At 36.9% G+C, this 17,274-nt stretch overlaps 1 protein-coding gene across 6 annotated transcripts in view; it reads left to right on the forward strand.

Moving 5' to 3' along the window:
* The window catches only part of LOC114282730 (uncharacterized), an 86,448-nt gene that overhangs the window by 7,374 nt on the left and 61,800 nt on the right, over positions 1–17,274 (forward strand). Inside the window, exons 2-4 of one of the 6 annotated variants that reach the window (XM_082882737.1) lie at positions 4,806–4,863; positions 5,084–5,318; positions 5,400–5,526. In XM_082882737.1, coding sequence (XP_082738863.1) covers positions 5,116–5,318; positions 5,400–5,526 — 330 coding nt within the window. In that variant the 5' untranslated portion in view covers positions 4,806–4,863; positions 5,084–5,115. Of the gene's footprint in view, positions 1–4,786; positions 4,864–5,083; positions 5,319–5,399; positions 5,527–16,526; positions 16,668–17,274 lie in introns of those variants that run through there. The other 5 variants (XM_082882738.1, XM_082882739.1, XM_082882741.1 and 2 more) reach the window with 5 other exon arrangements.

A 17,274-nucleotide genomic window follows, 5' to 3' on the forward strand; every position in this document is an offset into this window, starting at 1 on the left:
CGGCTGGAAACGCCTTGACCACCTGGAAGACTATAAGCCCGTTTGCCCTACTGATTCTATTGGGTACAAAAAGTTCATCGCCCGGGAACGGGTCTTTAAATTTTTGGCCGGCTTAAATGTGGAATATGATCCAGTTAGGGGTCGAGTTTTGAGTATGGATACTCTTCCTTCACTTCAGGAGGCATTTGCCTATGTACAAAATGAGGAGAGTCGCCGGTCTGCCATGATGTCCACTGTCTCTACTGACCGTTCCGCATTACTGTCTACTCCTCGAGATGGCCTCAGCCTGCCTCTTTCGTCTGCTAATAAGGAGTCTGTATTCTGTGATTATTGCAAGAAGCCGCGGCATACTCGTGAGACGTGTTGGAAGCTTCATGGGACTCCATCCGGGGGTCGAGGTGATCGGTCTGGTTCTCGAGGAGGTCGGTCAGGCCAATCTAGAGGACGTGGTTCATATTCCCGGGCTCATCAGTCAAGTACCGTTGATACCCTTGAGTCTAAATCTACTTCTGTTACCCCAACTTCTGATACTGAACTAGAGGATGCTTTGCGCCAATTGTTGGACCGCCGATCTTCTACTACTCTCAGTACCGCTTCCTCGTCCTTTGCCCGCTCAGGTAACTTAGCATCTTCTCCTTGTGCTTTCCTGTGTCATACATCATTGCCTTGGATTATTGATTCTGGTGCCTCAGATCATATGTCTGGCTCCTCTGATCTTTTCTCTGTCTATAAGCCCTCTTCAGGTCAGGACAAAGTTAGGATTGCCGATGGTACTGTTTCTTCCATTTCTGGAAAAGGTTTAGTCCAAGTCACTCCTACCATACATCTATCTTCTGTTCTCCATGTTCCCAAGTTTTCTGTTAATCTGTTATCTTTAAGTCGTCTTACCCAAGATTTGAATTGTAGCGTGACGTTTTTTCATGATCATTGTCTTTTTCAGGACCTTGTCACGGGGAGGACGATTGGCAGTGGTAGTGCAGAAAATGGTCTCTACTTCCTAGATCAACCGGACAAACTTGCTTATTCTTCCACCACGTCTTCTACTACCCCCGCTGATTTATGGCTGTGGCATCGGCGTCTTGGGCATCCCTCCTTTCATTTACTTAAGCATTTATTTCCTTCTAGTTTTGCAAAACATCATGTGTCTGAATTTCTTTGTGAGTCTTGTCAACTTGGAAAACAACATAGAGCTTCTTTTGCTCCCAGTTTGAATAAAAGCTCCGTTCCTTTTTCATTAATACATTCTGATGTTTGGGGTCCCTCTCGTGTTCTGTCTGTGAAAGGTCATCGCTGGTTTGTTACATTTATTGATGATTTTTCTCGTGCTACTTGGGTGTATCTCATGAAAGATAAGAGTGAGGTTTTCTCTGTGTTTCGCACTTTTCATAAGATGATTTGTACTCAGTTTGGGGCCACTATCAAAATATTTCGTTCTGATAATGGCGGGGAATACATAGATTCTGGGTTAGGACAATATTTCTCTACTCATGGCATTATCCATCAGACCTCTTGCACCAATACCCCTCAACAAAATGGGGTGGCCGAACGCAAGAATCGGCACCTTCTTGACATGGCTCGGTGTATGTGTTTTTTTATGAATGTCCCTCGGCCCTATTGGGGTGACGCTGTTCTCACCGCTGCCCATCTTATTAATCGTCTCCCTACCCAGGTCTTGGACAAACAGGCTCCGCTTCATGTCCTCCTTGGTTCTTCGTCCTTGTTTTCTATTCCTCCCAAAATATTTGGTTGTGTCTGTTTTGTCCATAATCACTCTCCCTCTCGTGGTAAGTTGGACCCTCGCTCCCTCAAGTGTGTTTTCCTTGGTTACTCTCCTACTCAAAAGGGGTATAAATGTTACCATCCTTCTTCTCGTAAGTGGTTTGTGTCCATGGATGTCACTTTCTTTGAATTCCAGTCCTATTTCTTGCCCTCTCCGGTGTCACCGTCCTCATTTCCGGGGGAGCCTTGGTGTGAAGTGAGTCCTGTGCCTCCTATGGAAGAACCAGTTGTTCTTGCACCACCCGCTACTACTGTGCTTCCTATGGAGGAACCAGTTGTTCTTGCACCACCCTCTTCTACTGGGACTCTAGAACCCACTGTCACCAAGAATACGGATGGGCATGTTTATGTCCGGGACATAGACAGAAAACAAGTTAACTGGATACACGGGACCGTTTCTGCTACCCCACTGCCATCTCCTGCTTCTGATGAGAGTCGAGGTAACTTTGAATCTCTCGAGTCCATTGATCTTGATATTCCTATTGCCAAGAGGAAGGGTGTGAGATCTTGTACTCAACATCCTATCTCACAGTTTGTATCATACTCTCATTTGTCATCCTCATACAGAGCGTTTGTGTCCAATATTTCCTCTGTTAGCATTCCTAACCATTTTCAGGATGCTCTTGCTACCTCTGAATGGAAACTAGCCATGATTGAGGAAATGAAAGCACTTAGGAAGAATGGCACTTGGGAATTGACTGAGTTACCTCCGGGCAAACGACCAGTGGGATGTAAATGGGTATATACTGTGAAACACAAAGCAGATGGGTCTATTGAGCGTTACAAGGCAAGACTTGTGGCAAAAGGGTTTACTCAGACATATGGCATTGATTATCAGGAGACCTTCGCACCCGTGGCTAAAATGAATTCAGTCAGAATACTTCTCTCTCTAGCAGCTAATCTGGATTGGCCGCTTTATCAGTTTGATGTCAAGAATGCTTTTCTTCATGGTGACCTCGAAGAAGAAGTATATATGGACATCCCTCCGGGTTTTGAGGATCATCAAACAGAAGGCAAAGTATGCAAACTTCGAAAGTCATTATATGGTCTCAAACAGTCTCCAAGGGCTTGGTTTGAGAGATTTACTCAGGCTATGTTTAAATATGGCTTCAAACAAAGTCAGGCAGATCACACATTGTTTGTGAAACATTCCTCACACGGTAAGACTACAGCACTTATTGTTTATGTAGATGACATAGTTCTTACAGGCAATGATAGTGGGGAAATACCTCTGTTGAAGAAATATTTAGCTAAAGAGTTTGAAATCAAAGACTTGGGCAGCTTGAAGTATTTTCTGGGAATTGAAGTTGCTCGCTCTAAGGATGGGATATTTATCTCACAGAGAAAATATGTGCTTGACCTGTTGAAGGAAACTGGGATGCTTGGCTGCAAGGCATGTGCCACCCCCCTGGAACCCAATCAGAAATTAGGGGATGATGAAGGAGGAGAAGTTGTGGATAGGGGGAGCTATCAACGACTAGTGGGTAAGCTCATTTACCTATCTCACTCCCGTCCTGATATTGCTGTTGCTGTCAGTATAGTTAGTCAGTTTATGCATGCTCCTCATCAGATTCACCTTGAGGCTGTCATGAGAATCTTGAGGTATTTGAAGTCTGCTCCTGGTAAGGGTCTGTATTTTTCAAAGTATGATCATCTTCGTGTAGAAGCCTATACAGATGCTGACTGGGCTGGATCAGTATCTGATAGGAGATCAACTTCAGGGTATTGCACATTTGTTGGCGGCAACCTAGTTACTTGGAGGAGTAAGAAACAGAATGTGGTTGCCAGGTCCAGCGCAGAAGCTGAGTTTAGAGCTATGGCACAAGGTGTGTGTGAACTTTTATGGATCAAATTATTGTTGCGTGATCTAGGTATTGATCAAACGGACTCCATGCGGTTATACTGTGATAATAAGGCCGCCATCAACATCGCTCACAATCCAGTTCAACATGACAGGACAAAACATGTTGAGATTGATCGCCACTTCATTAAGGAGAAACTCACTAGTGGTATCATTTGTACTCCCTTTGTCCAGTCTGGTGAACAACTTGCTGACATTCTCACCAAGGGGATTGGCACTAAACCATTTCATGACATATTAGTCAAGCTGGGCATGAGAGATATCTTCGCACCAGCTTGAGGGGGGGTGTTAGCATATTATATTAAGTGATATTATATTAGCCGAAAGGTAGCCGAAAGATACACTAGGGTCTGTCTGTAATCATTTTATGCACTCAGGGATAGCACTCAGAGGGATCATCTTGTAATTGCATTTCTTGTAAACCCTAATCTTAATCTATAAATAGGGGGTGATATTCTATCATTCCCCAAGCTGGTTACCCAAGCTTCAATATATTATCCTTTAATAATAGCAGCAGTCTATGAGATCTCTGTGGGAGATCTCATTGACTTGATGTTGTCCAACTGTCAATTAATGTGATAGCATAGTGGTTTTAATTTTGCATTTCTAAAAAAGGGCAACCCAGCGCATGAGGCTCCCTCTAAATGTCAGAAAGAGGGTTGCGTTTAGGTGGACTAATAGGGATTGTAAGATTACTTAGCAATGTTACTGAAGAATTTACCTAAATGGATATGGATGAAATTGGTGTTGAGTCCAATTTATTTCTTGGAAAATGGTCTCCCAAAAGTAAAAAAGAGGGAAATGATCTGTGTGTTGTGCTGTAAAAACACCATTTCTTGAGGGTGTTTTTTAATTATTTACAGCCTAAACTTCTCCCACGTGAGCTAATCATAAATTAATTTTCCCAAATGCTAATGAGGCACTTCCATTGATGTATGATATTTGGAACATGTCATAATTTAAATGTTAGAATGCATTTAATCTTTAAGTACACCAATAACTGCAATTAGTGATTTGAAAATTGATATGATTGTAGTTTTATGACAGCAACAAGACGTAGGTTAGTTACAGTCAATGTTATTTTAATTTTTCCTTTTAAGTGGAGCTATTGTTTTCTGCTACCATAAACTTCTCACACTTGTAAAGCTGTGTTATCTGGTTCCAGAAACTACTAACTGGTGAAGCTCCTTTCCAAACTCGAAGTCATGGATGCTGGCCAGTGGGTACTATTTTCCGTTTTTAACTTCATTAAAGTATTTTCATATACTGAAGAGAATCTCAAGATAGCCCTTTATGCTTGAATGTTGATCAACCATCGATCACCTGACATTTTCCGTAGTTTGTAGACACGAAATTGATCAACCACGTATGTTATACATTTTATTTCTGTCTACATGGTCACAAGTCTTTCTCATTTGTGATGTACTTTCATTTAATGGATAGGTACATAAAAGAGCAGGCTACCATTTAGGGAGATGATGAAGTCTACCGGACTTATTTTGTTTGCTTCTTATACTCCTAAAATTTCCGTTACCATAAAGAGTCATCGTAGATTATCATCAAATATATTTTACGGAAATTCCACTAAAGCAAGAAAATTATTTGCTTACAATCAGAAGCAGCAACTGAATAGAAAACATGTGACGGTTGCCGCACGATATCTTCCTCCTTTGTTCAGGTGAGTAATTTTTTTATTTTAATTGAGCCTGTTTTTTAGCTGGAATTGGACCTTAATTTATTGCGTGTACTTGATCCTCAGTGTTGCTCCAATGATGGATTGGACAGATAATCATTATAGGACTCTTGCCCGGCTCATTTCCAAACATGCTTGGCTCTATACAGAAATGCTGGCTGCAAAAACAATTGTTAATCAGAAGGGAAGTTTGGTAAGATTTTGCAAAAATTAAAATTTATTTTACTGTAACTTCCATAAAATCCCATAAATATTGAATTACCTTGCTACCAATGAGTGGGCTTGAATTTTATAAACAATTCTCAACTGTATCTATCATGGCACACTGGGGGAGCCACATAAACCTAGAGGGGGCAGTTGCCCCTTCTCAAATTTTAAAAATTCTACTATTACCTATTGTTGACAAAGAGAAAGCAAGTTGCCTGCAAGGATCAAATAAACTGCAAATAAGTCCTTCGCATAAGCAAGCACATCGTCACATTTCCAGAAAATATGCCACCTCGTACTTGCTTGCACCTCATGTTAGCCACCTCATGCTTCGATGCCACCCTTTGCTAGCCATCTTGTGTTTGCTTGCCATATCTTGCCTCGCATCACGACACATGTCTGATGCTCGAAACTGGTTTGCAGATATTGCAACACTTCATTCCTTTCTTGAAACTATCTTTTGTAAGAACCTCAAGAATATTCCTAGTAGGAAAAGATCTTAAGAACTGACGAGTATGGCAGTATGTCAAAACCATGATTGTTTCTCTACAGTGCCTTTTATGGTGCTTTGTCATTGCACCATCTCATGGCAAGGCCAACTGATCGTGTAGAAAACTAGTAACCCATAACTATGCAAAGTAAAGAATCAAGTGGAATGAGTACGGGTGTCATACCGAAGGGATGGTATTGACTAAAGTGCTTAAAATTGAAAATTGTTTTTACTTGATCAAAGAAAGTTGATGATGTGAACTTAATAAAAATGAAAAATAAATATAAAAGAATGATGGAGCTTGGTTGGGAAGAATTCCTTAGGGTGTTCAAATCCACCACTACTTGCGTAACACGAGGCAATTGTAACTGTTCTTGGGAGATTAATTAATGGATAATATGATATATTATGGCTATAAGTCCTAATATGATCATCTAGAAAATTTATATACCCAAACTCTAGGCATAGACCATCTTCGGTTGGCACAAACCTTCTTACACTAAAACTATTGCCGTAGGAACGGTCCGTCTTCCCTTAGCATGGTCTATCTTAGGATATACCAATATATGTACAAATAAAACTATTGCATAACCATGCATTTGAAATCACAGAAATCAAACACAAGAAGTGACATAAAAAATACATGTAGAAAAACCTTTAAATGTTGTGCAATTATTATCCAAAAATAATACAGCCTAAGAATTAATTACAAAAGCTCAAATGTTTCTTGAGCAGGGCTTGATTTAAACCCTAAGGATGAGAAGATTAGCTACATACACATGATTGTAGACATTGCCATAATTCTCGGGGAAGAGAGCTTGGAAGAAAACTTTCTCTACCCAACCTCTATATTTGTAGTCTTTCTTCCCCAATATTTATGGATCTGCTCATAAATACAACCACCCATGGTTGAATATGGAAGATTTGGGAAGTCAAATTTGGTGGTTAGTTGTTGAACACATTTTGTTCATATCTCTCTCCATGCTATGAATTTCAACATGAGGCTAGTTCCATGTGAAACTAGACTTCTAGAGCTTCAATTTAGACACAAGATTTGCATGGTTTGGATTTGAAATGAAGTTGGTGTATGCAATCTGTCCTGTGTGCAGAATTTCAGATTCTTTTCGCTGAATGTTCTTCCATTTTTGACCTTCAATAAGGCTGAATTGTCACGACTCAAACCCGCCCCTATAGGTTTAGCGTCATGACCGGCCAATAATCATAGATTACCTACGGCCTCCATACAAATAAACAAATAATATAAAGTATGGGGCTTAGCGGAAGTCTAAAATGTTATAGAATTCATCCATTGAGCCGTGCATATATAAGGAGAGCAAATATGTAAAGTAAGGTTTTGTTTCAAGTTACACCCAACATAAGTACAAATTCATATCATACAAAAATGCAACCCCAACCATGTACAAAATACGAAACCATTAAACTACACAAAAGGGGTTCGACAAGCATGGCTCCGCCGAAGCCTGATTGCTTCACTTGGAAGCTCCACAAAAGGCTGACCCGGGTAGACTCGAGGCTATCTAACTCTGATGTTCAGTTTGCTCATCAACAATTACATATATAAATAAATAGTGAGCTAGAGCCCAATGAGTAATAACAGAATAAAGAGGTTAAATGAATGAAGATCGACAATAGTACAAAAGCGTGTCTTACAATTTTGAAATAAATCTTAAATCATTTTCAAAGGAAGATATTCACCACATTAGATCAAATTCATAACAAGACATTTCGATTAGTAATAATAGCATCTGTTTGCAGTGACAAAAGCCATTCGTAACATTATATGTGGTACATCCATGAAGTGACAAATATTATTCCAATGATAACGTATCATACTAGCCATGGTATTGTTACCCCAGGTAAGGGCCTAGCCATGGTATTGTTACCCCCAGGCAAAGGCCTATATTCAATGGATGACACAATATCGTTTCAAAATAGAACTCCATTCATTAAAGGACATAACATTTCAATAAGCCATGCTATCAATTATCAAATCATTTTAAGAATTCATTCAATCAATTATATATCCATTTTTGATAGCAATAACATTTTCGAAAGTAAAGATAATTTGAACATATCTTTATAAGGTTATTGCTCACAGTGGCTTGCATTGACACTAAGCCTCGGACGTCCACCTAGTGAAACACATAACAAAGTACAAATCAGTGTGTTTGGTTTGAGTTTTCTGAATTAAGTTTTTTGAAAACTGATTTTTTTGATTTTTATGTTTTTTTTTTTGTTTTTAGTGAATATTTTTTAAATTTTAAACATTTTTTTTACTTTTTTAGATGTATCTTACTTAGATGTATCTAAAAAGTAAAAAAGTTGTGAAAAAATATTTTAAAAAATTAATAAATACATAAAAATACAAAAAATGTACTGAATTCTTATATTTTTTTTTGTATTTTTGGTATTTAGTGAATTTTTAAAAGATGTTTTTTACAATTTTTTTACTTTTTAGGTGTATTTATGTTAGGTGTGTCTAAAAAGTAAAAAAATTGCTTAAAATATTAAAAAAATTCAGTAAAAACAAAAAAACACGGAAAATAAGAAAGTAGAATTTTCTGAAAAGTGTTTTTTGAAAAGTGGAAACAAGCAAGGTGTGATGAAACTCCATTTCATTTTAATTCAATTCTCTTTATGCGTCTCTAACTTATTGTATGATTAACAGAGTCCAAATGGTGCCTAAGAATGCATGGAGTGGCATGAGGATGCAAATATGCACTTAAAAGAGTTGGTAAAATTTTGCTAAAAATAGGGCCTCCGCTCGAGCGCAACTTCCTACGCTCGAGCGGGGTTTTGAAAACAAAGGTGGTCGCTTGAGCGTAACTTCTATCGCTTGAGCGGGGTCTGCAAAAGTACTGGATACATGAAATTCCCGCTCGATGGTCGCTCGAGCGGAAGACTAAGAAAAAGGGTCCTTGCTCGAGCGTCACTTTGGTCGCTCGAGCGGACTGTAAAATTTCATAAACTTCTAGGAGCCCAATTTTCACGCTCGAGCGTGGATTCCCTTTGCTCGAGTGAACATCACGAATTCTGGAATTTCCAAAACTGTGTTTGAAGTTCAAACATGGTACTCAAAGCCTCAAATCTTGTGTTTTTGGTATAAAAACATGGAGAGTCACTATATAATATGAAAACACTTCTAATTTGAACCCATTTATTCAAAATCATGGTAATTTCCCAACCAATGACTCCAACCTCAATTTATAAAATAAGTTTAACTCAATTTGAGTGTATATTTCTCCAAAACATGTTCAAAATATGATCAAGTAACATGAGAAGCATGAAAACATGAAGGATTCTCCAAAATGAGGTATAATTGTGCCATGCATGTATGAATTTCATGGAGCTTAACTCAAAATATGCATGCATGTAAGCAATTCAACTCCATTCTTCCATTTTTATGATATTCATAGCTTCTCTTCCTCAATAACATGCCAATGAGTTAAAAAATGAGAGGAATTCAACTACTATATGCCATAACTACATGAATTAGTGATGAATGCCATACCTAGTGTTGAATTCAAGTGTATTGGGGCTCCAATCTTTGAATCTCCCTCTAATTCTCTACAATTCTCCTCTTTCTCTCTCTGAATGTTGAACTCTCCTCTCCTCTCCTCTCCTCTCTCTCAATTCTCAGCTGAGTGTGTATATAAAATGGGCCAATAAGCTTAATTTGGGTCTTATATAGGAGGTGATTAAGTTAGCCTAATCAAATATGGTTAGGATTAATTATCTAGGCTTAATTCTAACTAATTCAATCAGTTTATTCGAATTATTTTGGTTCAAATCAAATTTCAATTAAAGTTGCCATAAAATTCTAAATATTCTAATTAGCCTATTGGGCTAGTCAATTTCAGTTCCTGAAGCCGTTTAGGCTCCCAATTTCCGACTCTAAGTTGTCGATTTAAACAGATATTCCATATATCAACAGATAATTATAGAATTAACATGTAATCACACAATCAAGCACATAATCATGCAACTAAACTCATTTAAATTATATAATGTACTAGTTTGGAGGTCAGGGTCGTCACATGAATTGAGAAAATAGTGTGAGATAATGATTTGTAGCCCTTTGAGTTAGCTTTCCAATGCTGTTTGAATCATCTCATTCTGATATCATATGAAGGAGATGTGCTCAAAATACCAACTGCTGTGCAGAGAACTTCCAACGCAAAAAATTGAAGATTTTATTCTTAAATTTGATTGGATAATCCTTTCTTCAAAAAATCCATGTTAGCTTTGCAAAATTCATCCTACTCATGTCATTTGAGTGTAAAGACTTGGAAAGTCTACAAATGTATAAAACAACACAAAAGTATCAAAATAACACAAGATTATGAACTCATGAAGTGTATTTTGGAGGGCCTAAATGTGTAACATTTTGGCACTTATCACACACTCCAACTCACACTTTGCTGGTCCTCGAGGAAAGCAAACTAAAAGGAAAAGAAAATGAAATCTTTCTATGCCATTTAGCGTATGCAACTAGCCTTTAAAACACTAGGTTACCCCTAGTGGATGAGTTGTAGTCTTGTGTAGGTTTACGGCACCAAAATTTGATGGGTTGTTTTTACACCGAAATTATTTAGAGGAAATATCATTTTGCCTCCTAAACGATCTCTCAAAAATCAATTTAACCCCTATACTTTCAATTATATTATATTTTGGATCAATTTCATTCCCACCCTTAGTTGCCATCTAAAATCAAACAAAATTTTCTAATTTGGCACTAGACTTCATTTACTGCCAAATTATGCCTCAAAAATCAATTAGACCTCCAAATATAAAAAAAAATAAATTTAAATATTTAATTAATAATTTATTATCTCAAAAATAAAAAAATAAATTTTAAATAATATACTTTGCAAAAAAATAAAAAATAAAAAAATATAAAAATTTTCATTTAGAATTGTCTCTTTTGAGTCTCAAATTATCTTGAGTTGATCCTAAAGAAACTAATTGAGTTGAAAATTTCTTGGCTACTCTGTGTGTGCGTGCGTGCAATTGTAGCTAGCTTATTCTTCAAATTAATTTCAATAGAATTGATCAACTAATAGTAATTTCAAAATTAAGTGGGTAAAAATTTAGACTACATTTATTATGAGACTAACATCTTTTTTGACATTTGAAAAATTATATTGAACGATGAAAATGAATATGTTGAGATCTACCAACAAAATCGAGATTAGTACCTACTTGGCCGTATCATCAATTGAATGGCAATTTAACACAAAAGTTAGCAATTTCTCTCTAAAGAATACTCAAATTTCTTTTATTTACAATTTATTTCTCTCTTTTTTAGATGAAAAATTATTATTAAATATTATTTTTTTTCTTTTCTATATTAGGGATCTACTTGATTTTACAGGGATAGTTTGGGGGCTAAGATGATGTTTTAAATGAAGTTTGGTGCCAAGTGTTGTCTAATTGTAGACGACAGCTGTTGAAATTGATCCAAAATTAAATACTCTTTAAGTGTAAAATTGATATAATTGAAAGTATAGGGGTTGAATTGATTTTTGAGTGATCGTTTGGATGGCAAAATGATATTTTCCCAATTATTTACTTAAAACCAAGTAGTAAGTACTACTCCCTAGAATAGCGTTGATTCACAGGGACTAATCAAGTTATGTTGTTTCAGAAATAATTCTTAAAATACTTACAATAAATTAATTTGTAAATAATTAATCTAATTTAATAAGAAAATAAAAGAAATAAAATAAAATAAGAAAAATCTTAGGATTTCGAATCCACCACTAACTTCATAATTAGGGGTTATGGCATTAGTTTTGAGAAAATCAATGATTTGGATAATTGTGATGCTCTTGGTCTAGACACATCGTCAATAGGATTTGTGAATTAAAACCCGAAAGCACGAATCATCTTCGCTTAGCACGAATCGTCTCCATTAAATTACACTACACTATTGTTGGAGTGTGATTCGTGTTACTTGGAAGGACTCATCTGTTAGGAAAAACCGTTGTATATCATATATTCATGGTCTTGAATATATAAATTGAATAAAAACATTATTTTGCACAAATAAATCTCAAAGTTATACAATTGTATCCAAACCAAATCTGTGACGCCCCAATTTCTAGGTCTCAATTAATTACTTTCTAATCATAATTTAGGTGCTTAAGTAATAAAAGGTTCTAGAAAATCATTACTTACTTCCATTTATAAGGTCTAATACTTAAATAATATTGCATCATGTCTATCTCAATATTCCAAATTCAAAAGTTGCAACTATTACATGATGATAAACAATAGATTATTTCAGAGTTTGCTAATTTTGGTTCCTAGGTGAACCATGTTTGTACACAGGCATCTTTAGGAATAATCATCTCGCACTCTTCATTAACTTCATTACCTGGCATAAAACACAAGGGCAATACAGAGAAAGCTAGGAGCGGCGACACTCAATAGGGAAAACAAGAAAACAACCTCATAATATATGAATTTAACGATAGACAAATAGCACAACGGAAGCATTAATAATCATACAACAAGAAGTCAAGTAGAATAATATCAACAAGTCCTATTTTTCCTAGTGTTTGATATTCTATGTTCATCTAGACAATTCCCTATGGAACATCGTCTCTATGCATCCCCTAAGCAATGGTCACGCAGCTTATTCAGACTTCCCCTTGGTATATTAGAACATACCGGTAAATACCAAGGATGCCTACGCACTGAATTACGTATTCAGGTCATAACATCATTAGTCTTCCCCAAGGGAACGACTTTCTAGGGATACTCTCCCTGTGTGAGACCCTCACTACCATCCTTATACCACCACCAAATCCATATAGAAGCTAGAATACAACTCATGACATCTTAGGGTTTCGCGACACTTCTTGTACAAGATTTTCTAAACCAAGGCCACGCCCTGAATCAACCGAATAACACCATTCCAACCCAGTGTTTTTTAAGGCGAAAAGCGAACTGAGGCAACAAGGTCTCCTAACGCCTAAGCGCTTGGCGACGAGCCAAGGCGAGAGCTTCATCGAATCGAGGCGACCACAAACGATATTTTTTTAAAATAAATAGTATAGACAAAAATATAAATATTTTCAAGAGCCATCATGCATTTGTCATTCCAAATGCTAAATATCCATAAACAACAGAAAATATCCAACAAAGACAGAGACAAATATAATCCAACAATCCAAAAGTTCTAAAAATCATCTTCAACATCAAGCAAATGAACTTCTTCATTATCATTGGCTTCATCATATCTCTCTGCATCTTCTTCCTCTCCTCCATCTGAAATTGACTCTTCCTCATCAATAAGTTGTAATCTAGGTCTAGCTGTTGATTTTGAAGTTGAACGATCCCTTTCTATTGCCCTTGTTGATCTAGTTCTTTGGCTACTTTCCTCAACTCCAATAGCTCTAGCAACATCATCCCATGTCAAAGTATCATCCTCAAAGACAAGTTCCTCCTCCATCCTCCTAACCAGCCACTCGTTACTTTCATCAATATCTGTCAAAGCGATGGGATCAATAGTGTCACGGGAATTGTATTGACGTCTCAATGCTCTATTATACTTGACAAATACCTAGTCATTCAGACGTTTTTGAGCTAACCTATTTCTCTTTTTGGTGTGAATCTGCAAAAATTCAAACCAAATTAAAATATTCAAATTTTTATCTAGGTATTAATAAATTTATAGGTATTCATATTCACTACATTTAAAAATAGGTACTCACTTGTTCAAACACACTCCAATTCCGCTCACATCCAGATGAACTACAAGTTAGACTAAGAAACAAAGTTCTTCAAGACGAAAAAAAAAAAAAGAATTCGAAGACGAAAAGAAGAAGAAGAGCAGGAGAAGACGAAGAGAAGAAAGGAAGAAGAAGAAGTAGGTACTCACCTCTGATAAACGACTGGAACGATGTCAGAAGAAGAAGAAGTAGGTAATCAGTGAGGTTCTTCGAAGCAATTGTTGACTGGAACGAAGTCGACTTAGAGTTTCGACTTCTTATTTAGTAGAAAGCAATTATAAAGTACAACGCATGTCCACAAATAGTACAAAAGTCATTCAAATGAAGGGCCCAGATCTTTCGAATTGAAATCAGGCAAAAATTGGTGAAGCGTCGCTTCGCATCAGCTCTCGCTTCGTCGCCTAAGCCTCGCTTCATGCGCTTCGACTTCGCTTCACCATTTCGCCTCGCCTCAGTGTGTATGAAGCGCTATAGGGTCGCCTCGCCTCGCTTAGCGCTTAGGCGCGCCTCTGATAACACTGTTCCAACCTTTCCATATTCAATACCATTTCATAACCTTGCCATTTCATGATCGTTAAACCACCCGACCATATCCCATAATATAACAACAGATAATCTTCAGTATTTAACACTAACCACCTCACTCGCATGCATTTATAACAGGTACAAACAATAAAGAATTTAGAGAACAAGCTTTTAAACACATAAGAGCAGATTTTGGAATTTCCAGCAATCTGCCAGTTCAAATAAACACATAAAATAAATAGCAAATGATGTCAGAAAATTCAGAAATTTTGATACGTTGTAGATAAATCAGTTAGGCACATTTTCTATGAAGGGCTCGAAGTCATTTGATCACTGTAAATGGGTGAATTATTAATTCAATAACAGTAACTCGTCCAGATTTGTCACATTTTGGGAAAACGGTGTTTCTCTTTCAATACGTAGTGCTTGTTTGGCATGCACTAAAAATGTGCACTTTTTTTTGCATACATACACTTATTTGGGTCACATCAATCAACATCTCCTCTCTACTTTTCTACTCACCTTCTCTACTTTTCTACACATCTTTTTATGAAAAGTCAAAAAGTGCACTTATTTAGAACATCCCAAACCACTCCTTAATAAAAATTTACGAAACCAGCGGCATTCGAAAGATAACTCAAAAACTTAACTTTCCCAATTTGAATCACTTAAAAATTCATTTTGTAGAGTAAACTGTGGCCTGGTAAAGCCAGTCTAGCTGCTGCCTCCTCAGCAACGAAGAAAAAAATACATTTTGGTCTTGAAACATTGTCAAATGATTTATTCTGAGATTTACATACTATGAGAACATGTAAAACTAACTTCAGTAGCTTCAGATTTTTATGAAAGTGTTCCCATGAATTTATTTGAACTTATTCTAATCAGAATAAAAATCTGTTTTGCTGGAAGTTGTTTTGTGAAAATAACTTTTGTATTCACTTTTATTCACATGAAAGGCTATAAAAATCATTTCTTGCTATCACTCTCATGTAAAACACAAATATTTCATATTACTTTCATTAGTTTGAGAAGGAAAAATAGATGGAAATATATATTCATGAAGAGGAGTTATAAGCATATGTACATGCATGTTTCACATTCTTCCTTATAACAACTATCACATAGTTTCTTCACAAACTACTCATGCAAATATAATATATATCACATACATTTTATTTAAGTAGAAGGATAGTGTTCTAGTTCTCTTACCTTAGTAGTTGTTGAAGATGTTGAACTCTTCTTTTCTTCCTTTCTTTCCTTCTCTCCTTCTCACCCTCTTTTCTTTCTTTCCCCCTGTCTTCTTGCTCTCCACCAAAATTGTGAGGGGAGGGGGAGGGGGTTTGGTCTCTTTATATAGGCAAAGGAGGGGGAATTAAATAATCCTTTCAAGCATTGCATGTAACCTAATTGGAGGTTGGTCTTACAGTAATTCATCACTAGGTTAGGTTCTTCAAGCAAGAAGAAAATATTTAAAATAGTTTTGATGAAGCCTTACGTGTTTTTTTATTGGAGTGACATCTCTCATCATGTCCATCACCTTGTCAATCTATGACAAACACTCAAGTTCAACAAGTTAAGTTCTTCAATAAAGGTAAGAAAGATGAGCTATGCATGTCTTCTAGTGTCTATCACAATTTCACTTATTAAGGTAGGATTCTTGAGAAGATGATTCACCTAAGGGGAAAAGTCTACATGTTACCTTATTGGGCAAAGGTGGTAAGAGTCTTACAAGGGACATCATAATTTTTTTTTCAAGATTTTGGCAGAGAAATTTGGGATTTCTGAGCCACTCCATTGGTTGGTTGTCCATCAAGATGACAAGTCTATTCTCATCTTTATTTTCCAAGAATTTCATGATAGCAAAATGGGGTTTGCATGCAAGATAGTTGGCTAGGGTACTTCTGTGAATTATGTAGTTTATATTATTCATTAAGGATAGTTTAGTACTTTAGGTTATTAGGGTTTCATTCTATTGCTTATATATTTGTACTTCTTTTGATTAATTAATATACACAAGTTTTGTCATTTGTTAACATGGTATCGGACCAAAGTTTCAAACGTTAGCATACTTGTCGCAGTCGTTCTTCGCAAGGTTGTTGTCACAGCTCTTCCTTCCTCTTCGCAAGGCTTCGTTGCAAGGCTTCGATGATCTGTCGCATTCGTAGGTCATCACCGAAGCAGTTGGTTCTGGTTCAATTGAAACCCTAGGAAGCCGTCATCGCTCTGGTCTGTGGTCCTTCATCGCTGGTCTCTATCTTTGTCTTCATCGCTGGTCCATTTGCCTTCATTGCTGGTCTCGATCTTTGTCTGGTTCAGTTGAGGACGAGGACCAAACATTGCTACTCTTCACAGGTCGAGCATCTCTCTCTCTCTTCTCTGCTGCCTTTTACTCTGTTTTGAATGCACTGTAGTTTGGGTATACAATATGGCTGATGATAAATTGCAAGCTATTACTACTAAATTAGATGGTACCAATTATTCTTATTGGTCTCATGTGATGAAAAATTTTATAATGGGTAAAGGTATGTGGAATTATGTTATTGGTATAACTATTAGACCTGTGGAATCTCAAGAAACTGTGGCCGATGTTGCTAAATGGGATAAGGAAAATGCACAAATTCTTACTTGGTTTCATAATTCAGTTCAAACTACCATTGGTATGAATTTTTCCAAGTATTCTACTTCTAAAGAAGTTTGGGACTATTTGAAGATTATGTACCTTGAGTCTAACTTTGCAAAACAGTATGAACTTGAGATGTCTATTCGTAGTGCTAGTCAGAAAGATAAGTCCATTCAGGAGTTCTACAATGAGATGACTACTTATTGGGATCAGCTTGCTTTGATAGAATCGTCCGATTTGCAGTTACTTGACAGTTATATCAAGTATCCGGAGAAACAACATCTTGTTCAATTTCTCATGGCCCTTCATGATCAATTTGAGCCACTTCGGGGAGCTATT

Source organism: Camellia sinensis, chromosome 8 (assembly GCF_055761805.1).
Source record: "Camellia sinensis isolate YWXY chromosome 8, ASM5576180v1, whole genome shotgun sequence".
NCBI classification, from domain to species: domain Eukaryota; kingdom Viridiplantae; phylum Streptophyta; class Magnoliopsida; order Ericales; family Theaceae; genus Camellia; species Camellia sinensis.